The following is a 15846-nucleotide window of genomic DNA, read 5'->3' as shown; positions in this document are numbered from 1 at the left end:
TATTTCTTTCATTTGTTAGAAGTTAAATGAGTAATGAAAAAGATTAATTCATCCTATGATCCCAATTCTTTCAGGGAAAGCTTGCATAACAAAACACTCGTCAAAATAGACTGAGATCATGACAAGTTTTGATTTAAAAACAGCATGAAAGAAAAATAAATTTGGTTTGTTCATTGCTTTTTCCTTCTTCAGCCTTACTGAAACTACTGTGAGATAGTAATTTGCTGTCAACTGGTTTTGTATTAAGCTGTTTCCACTCCTCTAAAGAAAGTATCTTTTATGTCTAGGTCTTATGACCTTTTTTTTAGCTTTCTCGAGGAAAATGTAACTTTCTTAAGCATGATGATTCTTCTAGATGCTAAACATCAATTTAAAAAAAGGGTACTGAGCTGGCACTTTTTCCTCAGAAGTGTTAAAAGTTTTTTATTTCCTTTTTTGGACACTGATGTTTCTTGTTTGTTTCTGAGTACTTCTACTTTGGAAAGGCTAAGTTTAAACGTGAGTGCCACCAAAAATCAAACGGGGCTCATACTGTCTAGTGATTATTGCTAACCAGAAGATTCTGCATTCAAAATGTGGCTGACATTGTGATAAGCGAGCTAGAAAAGTACAGGCATGTCATCAAATTACATTGGCTTTGCAATTTTAGCTAAGGTAAACTTCAACCATATCTCTCATTCTCTCCTGCCTCCCGCTCTCCCCCCGTTTTTCTCTTTTTAAACACTCAAATAGAGATGAAGGTCTGAATATTGACTCAGAAAGGATATACTCAATAATGTAATTCTGTTAGACTAAAAAAGAATTGTTTTATACTGAAATCTTTTGTATTTATCTACTTATCTGGAAACAATATTAACTTAGACTAGTAATGTGCTATTTTGAAAGCAGACTAGTATTAGGGGAGAATGGCAGTGCCTCCATAGAACAAAACTGAGGACAGCTGGTAACTCGGAGTGGACTCACTAGACAGAGATTTTATCTGGAGAACACGCCTCATGTTATATGGAAGCTTTCACAAAATCTTAAAATGTGGATGCTACAGAAACGATTTGTATCATGGCTTGTCTTTTTCAGTAGACTATTTTGCTGTACCTGATACTTTCTTAAATTCAACTATTGAGTCGCTTTTGGCAGCACTCAATAACACTCACGCATGATGAAGTGGTAGAAAGAATATGAATATGCTGCTTGCGTGTTAAGTAGACTGCTTTATCTGCTTCCTTTTTCCAGTTATAGTTACAGAAGGAACACAACCCATCCAGGTTCAGGGAAGTAAGATGGATGTGCCTCCTTACACAATGTTTTGGAGAGAGGTTAAAGAATTTTTGTGGAAGGCTCTGCCCTGTGAAGCCTGAATATGTAGTTAAACTCTCAGCCTCCTCTTTTCTTTTACTCTGCATCTCACTGAGTTGATACCTTTTCTAATGAGGGACTGCAACCACAACATACTTTTCTTTCCTTAGTCATTGCTAACAAACATTCAGTAGTGATGTTGATTACATGCTGCTCCGTTTGCTTCTGGGTTTTTTTATGTTTAGTTGCTAGGTCTGTGGGATTACCATTACTGGCTCTTCATTTTCTTCTTGAGATGTGAGTGAAGGGTGTGGTTAGTGATGATCTTAGGTCAGTCATTCTACATAGACTGGAGTGATGGGGTGCTTTATAACTTGAAAGGAGAGATAAAGAAGCAAATAGATGGAAGGATCAGGGATATGTCTGTGTTGGGAATAGGGCATGGGCTAGGAAGATGTCCTATTAGTAGATGTTGCAGTCCTTACATTGGAGAGATGAGGAAACGTAATGGAAGCTGTCAATGAAGATCTGTTTACAGATATTTGCTTCTTCCTCTTCAATTATTTAATTTCTACTTGAATCATTTTTTCCCCCCCCACAATTTTAAAATCTGTTATCTCAGCTGATCAGATTAGAATGCTTAGTATTCCATATACTTGTATTTTTAGGAAATAAAACATCTAAATTTTGTAAAAACAAACTCAAAATTCGGCACTGTGAACTATCCACAGCATGTAAAATTTGGCTTTTAAAATAGATGCTTCACTTAACTTTTTGCAGGATGCAGGAGGGATGTGAGCCTGTTAAGGCTATAGAGAATAGCTTAAGTTTCACATGTTCTTATTTCTTTGCTTAGGTTGGTTGAAGACTTTTGATGACTACTTCAGAGATCAGACACAACATATCTTAAATAACATGGTTATAAAACTGCAGGAAGACAACCGAAGAAAATTTATGTGGTCTGAGATTTCTTACTTTTCAAAATGGTGGGATGGAATAGATAACCAAAAAAAGGATGCTGTTAAAAGGTTTGAACATCTGTGCTATTTGTGTTGTGCTCCTTGCAGAATGTTCTGAATCGTAATATGTGTTTGACTACACTATCAAATCATTGATTTCATTTGTTGCAATGTGGTATTATGAGAATAATCACACAAAGTTCTAGTTTGGGGTGTTTGTGATTTTTATTTTTTATTATAAAAAAGCACAACTCTGTTTAGAGAAATGGAGCCAAGTTACTGAATTGCTGGAAAAAAAAGACTGAAAGTATCCATTCCCAGTCATTAAGATGGTATTCAAATTGTGAGAGTGATTATAAACTCAACTCCCGTATTTGAAGTGGCATAAAAGTTTTGGTAGTGGGTTGAAGGTAATCCTCCATACTAGCTATTTATTTAAGGTAATTTTTTCCTCCATTATGATAGTTATGAAATGAGATGTTTTGCATCTTAAACTGTCTGTTTTTAATAAACATGCAGCTATGTAAATGTTAAACAAGTGCATACTCTATATGCTTTTTCTCAGTGTTTTTTTTTTTTTTTTTTTAAATGACAGGTCTAAAGTAATAGAAAAGTAAGGGATTTAACTAGACATTGAGACAAGAAAGCATGCTGCTTGGATAACCTAAGTCAGGATCTAGTTTTGAAATACTGCCCTCACTATTACAAAAGTTGTTATTTATATATGCTATAATTATGTTTAGTATATATACATCATATATATATTAAACTAAGATGCCTCAAGACAGGATCAAACAGTTGGATCAGGGGCATCCCTTTAAGATACACTGGGTACAGCTAAAGCTGCAACATGCTTTAAAGCTGAGAGAGCCTCAAAGCTGCAAAACTTTGATATCCCTGGAAATCTTGGGAGTGACATAGAAAACTGTCTGTTTAAAGAGTTGTGTACAACGTGTAAACATTAGAGCACATTGTGGGATTTCAAGATGATAAAATCTCTTGGGACACAAAAAGCAGGTGAATAACGTTCACTAGGGACCTGTGTACTTTCTTGCTTCAGGGAAATTTGGTATTGGTTAAAGTGCTGTTTAGTTATCGAGTTACAGAAGCATGGACAGGAGGTTATTTTGATGTATGTTTTTCATTAGTTCTATGGGCATTACTTATGAGTAAGTGCTGGTATGCTTACTGTATCTCTTTCTTAAACTCATTAACCAGATACGCAGTAGCATAAAGATACAAATGCTGACATTACCTTATTTAATTGTAGGGACTATCTTGTACTGGAAGCGTGATTACTAGGTCCATGGAGATCTTAATAGGGAGACTGGATCATTCTGTGATCTGTTTCAATGAGTTGGTTTAAAGTCATTACAGATATAATAAACTTTGCTCCATCAGCTTTCTAAAACAGTAAAAAGAATGGTAGGTCAAGGATAGGAAATAGTAGTGCTTGAACTATGGAATGTCTGGGCATCTCACTCGACTGGCCTTCAGTACTGTGGCACATACATTGTTTTACTTTCATAGTCTTTGCAGGAAACAGCCCTCTTCCTGAATAAAGAAAAAAATTAAATATTCTATGACACATGCGGAAGAGCGGATAGTTTTGCACAGAAATATTAAGAATTTCATTTTCTCTGTTCAGTTAAAAAAAGTCATCCGATATTGAAACTGACATAATTTAGATTTTGGCATTGTTTCCGCAATAAATCTCTCGTGTATTCAGAAGTTGATTTTAACATTATATTTTCGCAGCAAGTTTCTGAACACAATTTACATACTTCTCTTTCAGGTTAATAAAAGATGGGCAATTTGAAATAGTAACAGGAGGATGGGTTATGCCTGATGAAGCCTCTGCTCACTACTTTGCTTTAATTGACCAACTGATAGAAGGACATCAGTGGCTAGAAAGGAACCTGGGTATGTAGCCTGATTTAAAATTTCGCTGTGTTAATACAGGAAGTCAATTAGTAATTCCTTTTTTTTTCTCTCTCAGGTGATTAGAAGGTTTTACTTACTCTGCTTTCCTGAAACATTAAATCAGACCATTTACTGAAAACTGCAGGGTTGAGTCTAGTATTTGCAATTACTATTTACAAATAAAGGTTCTTGGAAGAAGAGTATTTAAACTTTTTTCTGTTCTAATGCTTTGGTTAATGAAAGTTGTGTGTAATATATGAACATACAAAATACAAGACTAAATCATGCTAAACTGTAGTTCACATGCCTGTGGTATCACACACTGTTTCCAAGATAACTATTTCTATCTTTTGGAAATCGTGAATAGCGCCTTAAAATCATTTGGCTTAAATTGATATGCCTTCCATATATTTGAATTTATTCTGAAAGCTGGATATTAATTAGGTTCTTTTTAGGTAAGCTTTTCAAAAAGTAAATATGAAACTTAGTAGTAAAAGTAGTAGTAGTAAAGACCTAATTCCCCTGTAATCTGTTAAAATCATTTACATTTAAAAAAAAGTCATATTTGCTTTTTAAACTTTAAAGAAAATCAAACAACTGGAGGATTGTTGGAATTACTAAGTACGTGCAATAAGGCCAACTGAATTATTTTGGTGGCTTTGGGAGATTTTTCTGGTTTAGTTCCATAATTAGAGATAATGTTTTATTTTTAATTAACCCTTTTTTGTATGCAAAGCATTTGTGCAGAGATTTTTAATAACAACATCACTTCATTTAATTGAAATTATTTTGAAAAGCTGTTTCCCTATGTTTTTCTTGGATTGCAATTCCCATAAATATTGCTTGACATAAATATGATTTAGAAAAAAAATCCAGTAAAAGGTTAATACACTGCCTACCCTTTTTTGAAGGCGAGGGGAAGAGACACAGTAAAATGGAGATACATATTGAATTGGTTAAATAAAAGTTAGATATAGCTTTCTGATTTGGTGATATGAAATTCACTGGCAAGACAATAGTAATCAACTAGATTGTAATGATTGCCAGCCAAGTAAATCAATTAGCTTTTGAAAGAAAAGTTAATCCCAATGCCAGCAAAGGTTAAAATTATTTAAATTACAGTGAAAATTCACTGATTTATAACATCTATCCATCTGCATCTGTTCATTTTCGTTCAGCTTTCCTTTCTAATTATAGCATATATAAATTTTAAAATGAAAGAGGAGATGTATTTCATTATGATTCCATATAAGGTAAAATATTGGAGACAAAAGTTGAAACGGCGTAACAATGTAGAGTACTGATCTCCAATTTCTTTACTTAGTTAGCCAGGTTGCCCTGCACCCTGAGTCATTTGATTTTACGGAGGTATTTATCTATTTAATTGTAGAATGTTAATTCCAAAGGATGTTCTTAGGGAGACTTAATCACCTGTATTTTTCATTTACCTTCTTGGAAATTTCATTGTTAGAGATCTGATTTAAATTATATTGATATTGTTTGATTTCCTCAGTGAAAAGTAAAACTTTTTTTCTTCCCCTTCTACTCTTCCTTTTGTCAACAGGAGTAAAACCAAAGTCTGGTTGGGCTGTTGATCCCTTTGGGCATTCACCGACAATGGCCTACCTTCTGAAACGCACGGGATTTTCCAACATGCTTATACAGAGAGTTCACTACTCAATTAAAAAACACTTTGCAACACAGAAGACACTAGAATTTTTTTGGAGACAGAACTGGGGTATGTGTTTTTCCTTTGTCTCAATTTATTTTATTTGTTGCTTTATTATTGGTTTAAAAAAAAAATCAAGAGAGCTTGGATAAATACTATGAAAATTTCCACAGAAGCAGGTTATTTGGAGAAGTTAGTCAGGTCTTCAAAATTTTGAACTTGTGGTTTTGTTGCTTTAAAAGAAAGCCTTTCATTTTGTTTAAAAATTTCTGGGATTTTTTTTTTATGACAGAAAGTGAGTACATGTGTTGGGGAAGGGGTTAAATATAGAAGGTGTAGCTCCGTCATTGTTCTTCTGATCTTCCTTTTACTTCATTTTCAGTTCTGTTTATACTTTTTCTCATTTCTCTTCTCTAACCCTCCTTAGAAAATATTTATATGGGAAAGGGAAAAGCAGATGCTATGGACTTTAGTTCACTTTCCTATTTCCCGTTTTAAAACTTTCAACACAAGATTCACCTTCCTTTCACACACACATTTACAAGAGTTAAACAGGATGGAATGTTCTTTTTTCCTTTTCTCACATCTGCTTTCCTTTTCCTACTCCATCACCTGCTGATTATATTTCGTGAGGAGAGGTGAGGAAATAAAGTGGAGGTAGAAAGGAACATTTTTCTTAAATGACAGCAAAACTGTGGGTATTGGTTGAAGGTAGAACGGTCATGTTTCCGCTCTTACTACGGGAAAAGCTTTCAAGCAACCATTGGGTAAAAAAGTGTGACGCCCTCCAAGATTGTATGATCAAAGATCACAGCACTTTCATCTGGCATGATATGCAAAGCTGATTCCAGGGAAATAAAGAGTTCCCACAGTTGAAAGGTCCATGTAATCATGAATTATTAACTGTTAAGTAATAAAATAAGTTTATTAACAAAAGGTGTGGAGCGGTGCTGTGAGGACTCCTGTTTTTGCAGCTTTTGAAGAGCGTTCTCATATGTATCATTGGCATACTTTTCTTGGGAGTCAGGTGCTGTGGCACACCTATAGCACTCATCCCTTATTTCCATATAAAAATGTTTAGAGTACTTAGTGCTGGAAATAGGTAATCGATTTTCAGAGTGTGTTAGCAGATGAGTAAAATTAAGGTTCTCTTTTAAAATGAAGATTTGAAAGACCTTCTTTTGCAAGACTTTGACAAAAATATGTATAGATCTATTTGAACTAGAAATTCAGCTCTAACTCCTGGTGGGATGAGGCACATACTTTAGGAAATGGGCTGACTAAGTGGAAAAGTTAGTATTACAAAATTGGGATGAAAATGTTCTGACACGCAAGTGCATAAAATCTTTTTGTTACACTATTGAAGATATTTATAGTCATGAAATTAAGATACTATTTAAACCATTTCCAATGTTGTACTAATGAAGTAATGACAGCATTTTTTTTATTCTTCTGAAAACCTAAAACATGTTTTTATTCGTCTCTAAAATTCTAGAAATGTGGTTTATCTGGGTAAAAAAACCCTAACATTTTGTTCATGTCTCTTCAAATCAGGCAGTGCTTAATAAGGACATCTCAATCTGTTGTTAGGTCTATTTTTAGCCTGTTTTATATAAGGCAGATAAGGAGAAAAGTTTATCCCATCTACATAGACTCCAAGTATGGATGTTCAGAGCATGAATTGTTTTGGTCTGGTGATTTTTAATAACATTTTTGAGTTAAGATCATGAAACTGATTTAGCTTTAGCAAACCTGAGAGGGTTTATTTTAAAGGTGAGCTTTATGTATTTAATTTCAGATTTGGGATCCAGTACAGATATCCTTTGTCATATGATGCCTTTCTATAGCTATGATGTTCCTCATACTTGTGGTCCAGATCCAAAAATCTGTTGCCAATTTGATTTTAAACGTCTTCCTGGAGGAAGAGTAAGTTGCCCGTGGAGAGTTCCCCCAGAGGCCATTCATGCTGGGAATGTTCAACACAGGTACAGTTTCTCTATATTGTGGAAGTGAGTAGCTGAAAAAAATATTTTTATGCTGGTCAAAGAGGCTGCCTAGCATAGCTTGGTGAGTTTATATAGTTCTTGAAACAAACTGGCCACAGGAAAATAATACCTATAACTTACCTGCTGTTTGCACTTAAGTTCAGAACATAATTGACAATGAAATTCATAAATAGGTTATGACTAAGGAAGATGCATTTAATTTTTTCTCTTCCATTCATGATGCATGAGTCTAACTCTCACATAGCCTGAGTGAATGCCACACTGAATATAGTCATTAATTTGGCTACAGTCTTGTCAAATGTCTTTTGCTTTCTTACACAATTGAACCTTGCTGAGCATTTGCTGCAGAATATCCACTAAATTTTTTACTTTTGTTATTTTTTATTTTTTTAATAGCAGAAGTAGGGGGGGAAAAAGAATATTCTGAAAAAATCTATTGTGGAATAGAGCCTCAACGGATCCGGCTGTTTCAAATGCTTTACCTTTTTTCTATTTTTTATCTCCTCTGATTTTGCTTGCTTACCCAACTCAACAATCCAAACAATTCCCCCCCCCCCCTTTTTTTTTCCCCCCTCTGAGGCACTTCTTAGTATGAATATATTTCATTTTAAAAGTTGTCTTGAAGGAATTTTGTAATGGTAATACAGCAACCTTAAAAGGATATAAAATTAATAAATTTGCGCACTAATTTTTCTGACTAATTTTTTTCTCTCTTCACTTCAAGGCAGTACTGTTAGTATCATTAAGCATCTAACTGCTCTATCATTAAGCATCTAACTGCTCTAAAGTGCAAGTATAATACGAGTTGAAGTATGTGAGTGGCTTTCAGGCACAGGTGGCTTATTTTACAGCTACAGCATTAGAATAATTTGAGGTTCTTGCAGTTATATTCTAGAAATTCTTTGAAACTTTCTGAAGTACATACACAAAGCAGAAGAAACAACATGCATGGAGTTAGTAACCTGCATCTTTAGCAGATGCCTTTATTCTACTTTGTGTTCATAACTTCAGCATAACTTTGATATGACTTGGGTCCACAATTCAAGTGCTTTTTATAATATTTAAATTTATAACATAGTAAATATAACACATTTATTCAGTCACTTAGTTTAGAGACTTTTCTTTAAGGGAAATGGGCTGTAAGTCTCCAGTTTCAAACTTTTTTCTCTCTGTCCTCAGTAATAGGTAAAAGCAGTGTACAATTAAAAAAAAATTCCCTAATTTCTGTCTCTGAGATTACATAACATTATAACTGAGACTGGTACTATACTGTCCATAACTCTGTGTTTGGTTTTGACTAATCCACTGAAAAAGGGCTTCAAATAAGTGCAAAATCCAATTGTTACGTATGTAGCTAGCAGGTTACTGTGATTTTTTGTGACTTTTATGAATAGCCAGTCTCCTGTCAATGGTCAGTTGAAGATTTTAGGGACAGCATAGTGTTGTTATACTTTAAGCATGCACTAATTGCAGTATAGTGAGATACTTCCCACAGTATATCCTCACAGCTTCTGATTATCTGTAGCTTAGCTTCCTGAAGTAGACACTTTAACTGAATCTGTGTCCTATGTCTTCAGATTCACTTTTCTTCAATTTTTCAGATAGAAATGCCGAGTTGTTATGCCACTGGTAAGATTCAAGTTTTACACTTTTATAAAACTACCATGTAGTTCTGAAAATAATTTTCTTGAAAGATTGAGCTGTTAAAGTATTCTTTTTGTTTTGTTTATTTTTCCCCAGAAGGATTTTCATTCTAATGCCCTGCTTACTATCTTCATGCCTTGTAAAACTTAAACCATCCAGGAATTCAAGAATTGGGGATTTAGGTAGATGTTTGCAATTAGTGCAAATAGCTGAGCATAACAAATATATTAAGGATAGCAAGGGTGACTTTATTTTCTAGCCTTGGTGCTGAGATTTTAAAGAGAGCAACTGTTATCAGAAATGTGATCTGATGCATTATCAAGTGCACGTGATGCACATATCAAGTCTTCATGCCCTTTTTCTGAGTGGACTAATGCAAATTTTGCGAAGCATTTTGAAATTTTCCTTTTGTCAGTTAAATTCAATTACAAAACTTTTTTCAAGATAAAAGCAGAATGCATCACAATTGTCGTGTTTTAAGTTGAACTTGGAATACTGATAGGAAAAATTGTCATTTTCTTTAAAAAAAAAAAAAAAAAAATTGCAGACAGAAGGTGACAGCCGCAGTAGAGCTAGTAGAATCATTTTGGCACACCCTGGTCCTTATCAACTGTGAAGGAAAGCTTGTGTTCCTTTAGGTCAGAGTTGTGAAAACAAAACAAAAAAAGCCCCTTGAATTTGCATCATGATTATTTGAGGCAAATAAATAGAAGAACAACAGTTCCAGTTTTACTGGAACAAGTATGCTGTAAGGAATATGTAGAGAGCCTGTTAGGAATGCTTTTTAAGATTTTTTTTATTTTTAATCAAGTCTTAATTTATCCCTGCACTTCCAAGATGCAACTTTTGCATAACAATCTAAATTAGACTTTGTAAAAGAAATGAAAAAAGTAGTAAATGGCTCTTTTATCCTGTGAAATAAAACCAAGAAAAGGAAACAGAGCAAGTGAAGATGTTGTCAAGTTTAAGGATGATATAAGTATGTTTCCCAACGCTGAATCAATCCTTTGCATCCATTTTCGGTAGATAGTGTCCAACAGGGAATGAAACAGCGAGATGGTAGATAATACCTAGGGAGAAAGTAAAACTAAACGCATTGTCTTTTGAGTCGGTGGACTGGATTATTTACAATCAGAACACTGAAAAGAACATGCAAATTTCCTCTTCGATAGTGTCGTTTCAAATAAATACATTTTGTAGGAAACGGAAATACAAAATGTAGGAAACGTGTTCTTTTGCTACAAAATAATACAAAAATACCACCAAAAAAATTACTTGTATTTGAAGAAAAAGTGGGAATATTATATGCAACCAAAAACTTTTCTGAGCTGACCTCTGTAACGAAACAACTTTTACAACTCTTGTGGGGAAGAGTTGTGAGTGACACAGCAGTAATTGGGAGATGTATTGTTATATCACAAGTTTAGCAAGGTAAAGGTTTGTCTCTGATCTCCGGTTGCCTTGTTTTTTACAACCGGAAAAATAGATATCTGTACTGTGTGGATCTGAATAAAGTATTTGATACACGTTTCATCAGTTCAGCGTCAAGGTTTAAACCACTGACTTTTCTTTAATGCTGAAGTTACACTGAAATAAAAACCATAGATCTTGACTATTCAGCTGGGATTGTAGTTTTTGATTTTAGTACTGTTATGGCCATAGCAATGTAAGGAAGAATGATTAAGCTGAAAAGTCGAGACTAATAGCTGTTGGGTTTATAATTGCCCTGCAATTTTAATTGTGATTTGATAGGCATGAATGCGACAGCAGCCTTATTAAAAGCCTGTACCTGTTTAATTATGAATGTAGTTCCATTCCATAACAGTTTAGGTTATAGATTGTTATTGCATATGCCCAGTCCTGCAGCTGCATCCTTATCGCATCCTTATGTTTGAATGCTGAAGTTCTGGCTTTTCAGAAAAAGACTCTTAATACCTGAATTACAAGATCAGTCACGCTAGCAAGGAAGAACATCTGTGTTTTTTTCTTTAATGATAATGAGTGGTGTTTTTAATAGAAGCATAACTTATTTTGGTGTATATTGTCCTTCCCATGCATAAAAATAAGAGGAAGATTCTGTACTGCAGGATAAACACTGTAGAGTAGAGAATGCCCCCCTGCCCACACACAACTAGTTTTGCAAGCACCCAATTTGACCCTGCTTTCTTTCCATCCCTTGTTTTATTCTCAGCTTTCAGCTTTTTTTCCTATGTGTTTTGTTATATTGCACAACATGCAACTGGCATGCAGGATTGCATTGCTGATGTGGTGCGGGTGATTCTAGTTTGCAGTTGGTCTTGAACTCTTGAGTCTGGTACCCTGTTATGAAGTACTCATCCTGTGTGCTTAGCCGCATCCTCCACAAAATTACCTGAGTAGCAAATTGCAAACCAACCAACCAATTTTCTTTTCTAATTGAGATTATGAAGCAAGGAGCTAGCTTTTAGTGCTTCATGTGCTGTGCAGTCGAGACTGTGAAGCCATGACCACTGTCAGACCTGTCACATAAGACTTGCTACAGGCTGCTGCAGCGTTCCTTGCGATTCCTACGGACTCTGGGTGACAACTATTCCTCCTTCTTTTACGATGCAGGGAGTGAACCTAGCCCCATATTAAGTGATGTGTTCTAGGCAAATTTTTGACTTACAAAGAGAAACTTGCGATGTGAAAACATTTTTCCTCATCTGTCAAAGGTCTTTAGCGTTCTTTGGTAACCTGAAAGCTTCCCAAAGAAAGGTTAAAAAGAAAAAAAAAATTCAAGTAAAGTTGTTACTGACTTGACATGTATTAGTAGTGTCTTGATATAAGTTCATGTAATTAGGATTACTCTGAGTATTGAGAGCTATGTAGTGTATTTTGTATATAATTCTGAGAACTTTTGAATGTATAAAAACAAAATGTTTATATAAAAAGCCATTAAAAATGTAAGTGCTGCTGGTAATGTGTGTCCGTAATTATAGGACTAGAAAAAATTTCAATTCACGAATTGAAATCACAAATCATTTTAGTTTTCCAGTTTTTATTTAGGTAGGTGGGATAAATATAAAAACACACCTACTACTGTGTTTACTGGGGAGCCAGAAGAGGAAAGCATTGTGGAATCTCAGGCTTTTTCTGCACAAGTATTTGTCATCTCCAGCAAATCCTGTCTGAGGGTTTCTGCTGACACTTTTTCCCCTTCTCTCTGAAATAGTGATTTTAAAAGTTCTTTGAGAGCAACTTAAATCTTTTCCAGTAACAGGGTTTTTTTGCAGAGGATGTGCATGATTTTGAGACATCTCACTTTCTTTGGTGTTTTGCCATTGAAAATGGTTTGCAATGGAATAAGATTCTGCCACCTCATTAAAAGCACCTGAGAATCCTATAGCAGAAGGTGATTTGGGGACAGGGAGAACAGCAGCATTGAGTTTTGCAGTAGATTTGGAAAGAAACTGGGGAAGGCTTTGAGGAGAGATGCAGTAGTCAAATATTAGCACTAACCTTTCCTGAAGTCCTATATTTCTCAAGAGGCTCTAAAATACAATATTTTTCTAACCGTAGACTGCATATGGGAAATTTGAGTTAGAGTGGCTTTTTAGAAGGGAGAATTACCAAGTCTTCTATTGTGCCAATTGTAGTAGTTTTATGGAGAGGAAGACTTTATGTTAAAGTCAGGATGCTGTTGAAGGTCATGGGAAAAATTGATTCAAGCGTATGTTTTTAGTAATCTGAACTATAAATTCAGCTATAGACAAGGGTGAGGAGGGGGAAAAGCTGCTAGATGGGTCTATATGCTAGTCTCAGCAGAACCAGGTAGATCCTTAACTAAAGGTCCTGTGCCACCTCTTCTCCCTGTCCCAATAGAGTCAGACCTTGTGTTTACTCAAAACTGTTTCAACTGGTTAAAAAGCAAACACCCTGACTCCTTGATTAGATATGAAATCCATATTTCTTTAATAAACTTGTTTAAATTCTCACAGAAATTTTCATGTAAATATTAAAAATCTTCAAGAGTATGATGTAAAAGTAGATGGTGGCCTTAAGCCACATTTGTAGAAACAAAAAGCTCACTGGAATCTGGAATTTGCAGCTGTATTCCCTTTAAAATTTTATTCTCATTTACAAATATATTACTGCAGTTTATATTTCCTACTACAATTATTTTCATAACTTTAATTAGAGAAGATCACCACCTGAAGACTTCTGTAATGGTTGAGGGCTTTTGGGGAGGGAGGTAAAGGGAGAAACAGGCATTTTCACTAATCCAGACATCAAACTTGTAAGTTTAGTTATATTGCTACTTAATGAGAGGAATGATATTTTACTTGCCAAAGAGTGAGGAGGTACTGAAGGACAACTTTACTGCCTTTTCTATACAAAAGAAATGTGATGGGTTTAATTTATCAGGATGTGAGTAAAGGATTTAATATTACTGTATGGGAAATCATTAGTAAAGCTTAAGAAAGCTAGTTGTAAGACAGGAAGAAGCTAACTGAAGAGGGAACAATGATTATCAGCACTGCAAAAACATTTCTGGTGAAGGTGACTACTGAAGTTGCTCAAAGATTAATTTATGGGCATTTTTTATATCAAGGACATGAAGCTATAAAGCTGAGTGTCCGAGGGAATTACCAGAAGGGATGAGAAGAGCTTGCTTATTTGTTATTGTAAATAAAGACTGGAGGGGATTAGGATTGTTATCTAAATATAAAGCAGGTAAACATAATTTAAACTGAAGGTTAGTTTTGGCACAGGAACAAATTGATGCAGACTGACCTACTGTTAAAGATGGATCTTGATAAGTTTATGGGAGGGTTTAATTGACATAGTGTCTGCAACAGTGGTAGGCTGGATGTGAAGTCCCAGTGCAGGGAATTGCACCAGATTTTTATTACGAAAAGGAATAGAAAAATGTTGTGTGTCTTGTTTAAAGTCAACCCTTTGCACAGTTTGGTATCTAAAAATTGTTTTGTCAAGTACTGACCTTTATTCTTCTGTTTTCTAAATTGTATTAATTTTTTTTCCAAGGGCTTGGATGATTTTAGATCAATACAGAAAGAAGTCAAAGCTTTTCCGTACTAAAGTTCTGTTGGCTCCACTAGGGGATGATTTCCGCTATGCTGAGAGCTCAGAATGGGATCAGCAGTACCAGAATTATCAGAAGCTGTTTGATTATATGAACTCTCATCCTGAGTTGCATGTTAAGGTAAATACAACATTTTTTCTAGTTTGTGGAGAAAACAATTTTTCTAGGTATTCTGAGATTACATAGAAAAAAAATTAGATTTTGGCAGACATGGAGCTTTACTCTACAAATTATTTTACAGCAGGCTAGGCTGATCCTTTCCTTCCAAAACAAAATAAAAACTTTTTTCTGAGTACTCTTGTTTTCACAGGCTTCTGGTTCTTATTTTCTCCCTTTTGGAATGCACGCATTTTGCTTCTAGCTACTACACGGTAAAATTCTTTGCACTTACAGTCATCGTCCCTTTATTTTGAGGCATTTTTAAAGAAGTTATGCTAGAACAAGACATCTCAGATACAGTCAGCTTACTTTTTTAACTTTTTCTGATGCTAATTGGAATTATTTGTCATTTCTCACATAATTCAAGGAGTGTAGTTTGTCACTTAAAAGTGATTATATGTATTTCCTTATTAGAAATTCAAAAATTTTATTACTTTCCTTGGATCTTTTCTGTTTTATTTATTTCAAAAGGAACACAACAAAACCAAAAAACCCTCGAGATGCCGTTGCTGGCACGGGTTGTCAAAGAAGATAAAATCTAAGAAAGTGACCTGGCTACAAAAGGAGTGAATATATTAACGCAATTCTCAGAGGAGATAACATGTTAAACTAGAAATCGTGTTTTAGTGTTAATAGGCACTTTCATACATTCTAATGCATCAGTTGAGAACTTCAGAGACTTCTTGTGCAATAGATGGTATTTGTGCTCGGACACATTTTCATCATCTTTCAGTATGAGAATAAGAGAGAGTGGGCCACAACTTTGTTTTTTCTCGATTATCAGGTGAGAGGGAGCACTACTGGGGATTTCATTTTCTGGCTTTTTGTGTGTAGTCTGCTTTTTTCATGTTTTTTTCGGTTTTTGTGCAGAGCTTTTTTTCCCCCACTTTCTCTGAGGCTTCTTCCCTGTTCCTTGGCCTGAAGATCTAGTTAGCACCTGTAGCTCACTAGTTCTTCCTGGTGCCTCCTGGACTTTTGTTCTACATAAGAAAGATCTCTTGAGATCATTTTCAGCATGAGATAGATTTTACCTCTAGTTCACTTTTAAAGAATTCATATGTCTGTTCGTTGTGGCAACCTGTGCTTGCACAGTTGAGCAGCAGGGCTCACTTCAGACCTTCAGATGTT

The 15846-nt window shown here is 35.0% G+C and overlaps 1 protein-coding gene across 2 annotated transcripts in view; it reads left to right on the top strand.

The window, feature by feature from the left end:
• Window positions 1-15846, top strand: part of MAN2A1 (mannosidase alpha class 2A member 1) — a 125714-nt gene that overhangs the window by 32776 nt on the left and 77092 nt on the right. For both annotated transcript variants that reach the window (XM_068927600.1, XM_068927601.1), the window contains exons 4-8: window positions 2150-2321; window positions 4048-4175; window positions 5740-5913; window positions 7643-7829; window positions 14502-14679. In XM_068927600.1, the coding sequence (XP_068783701.1) occupies window positions 2150-2321; window positions 4048-4175; window positions 5740-5913; window positions 7643-7829; window positions 14502-14679 (839 nt within the window). The remainder of the gene's footprint in view (window positions 1-2149; window positions 2322-4047; window positions 4176-5739; window positions 5914-7642; window positions 7830-14501; window positions 14680-15846) is intronic.

This window comes from Struthio camelus, chromosome Z, assembly GCF_040807025.1.
Source record: "Struthio camelus isolate bStrCam1 chromosome Z, bStrCam1.hap1, whole genome shotgun sequence".
Lineage (NCBI taxonomy): Eukaryota > Metazoa > Chordata > Aves > Struthioniformes > Struthionidae > Struthio > Struthio camelus.
Note: the sequence above shows the minus strand (reverse complement) of the source record. Positions and strands in the feature narration are given on the sequence as shown.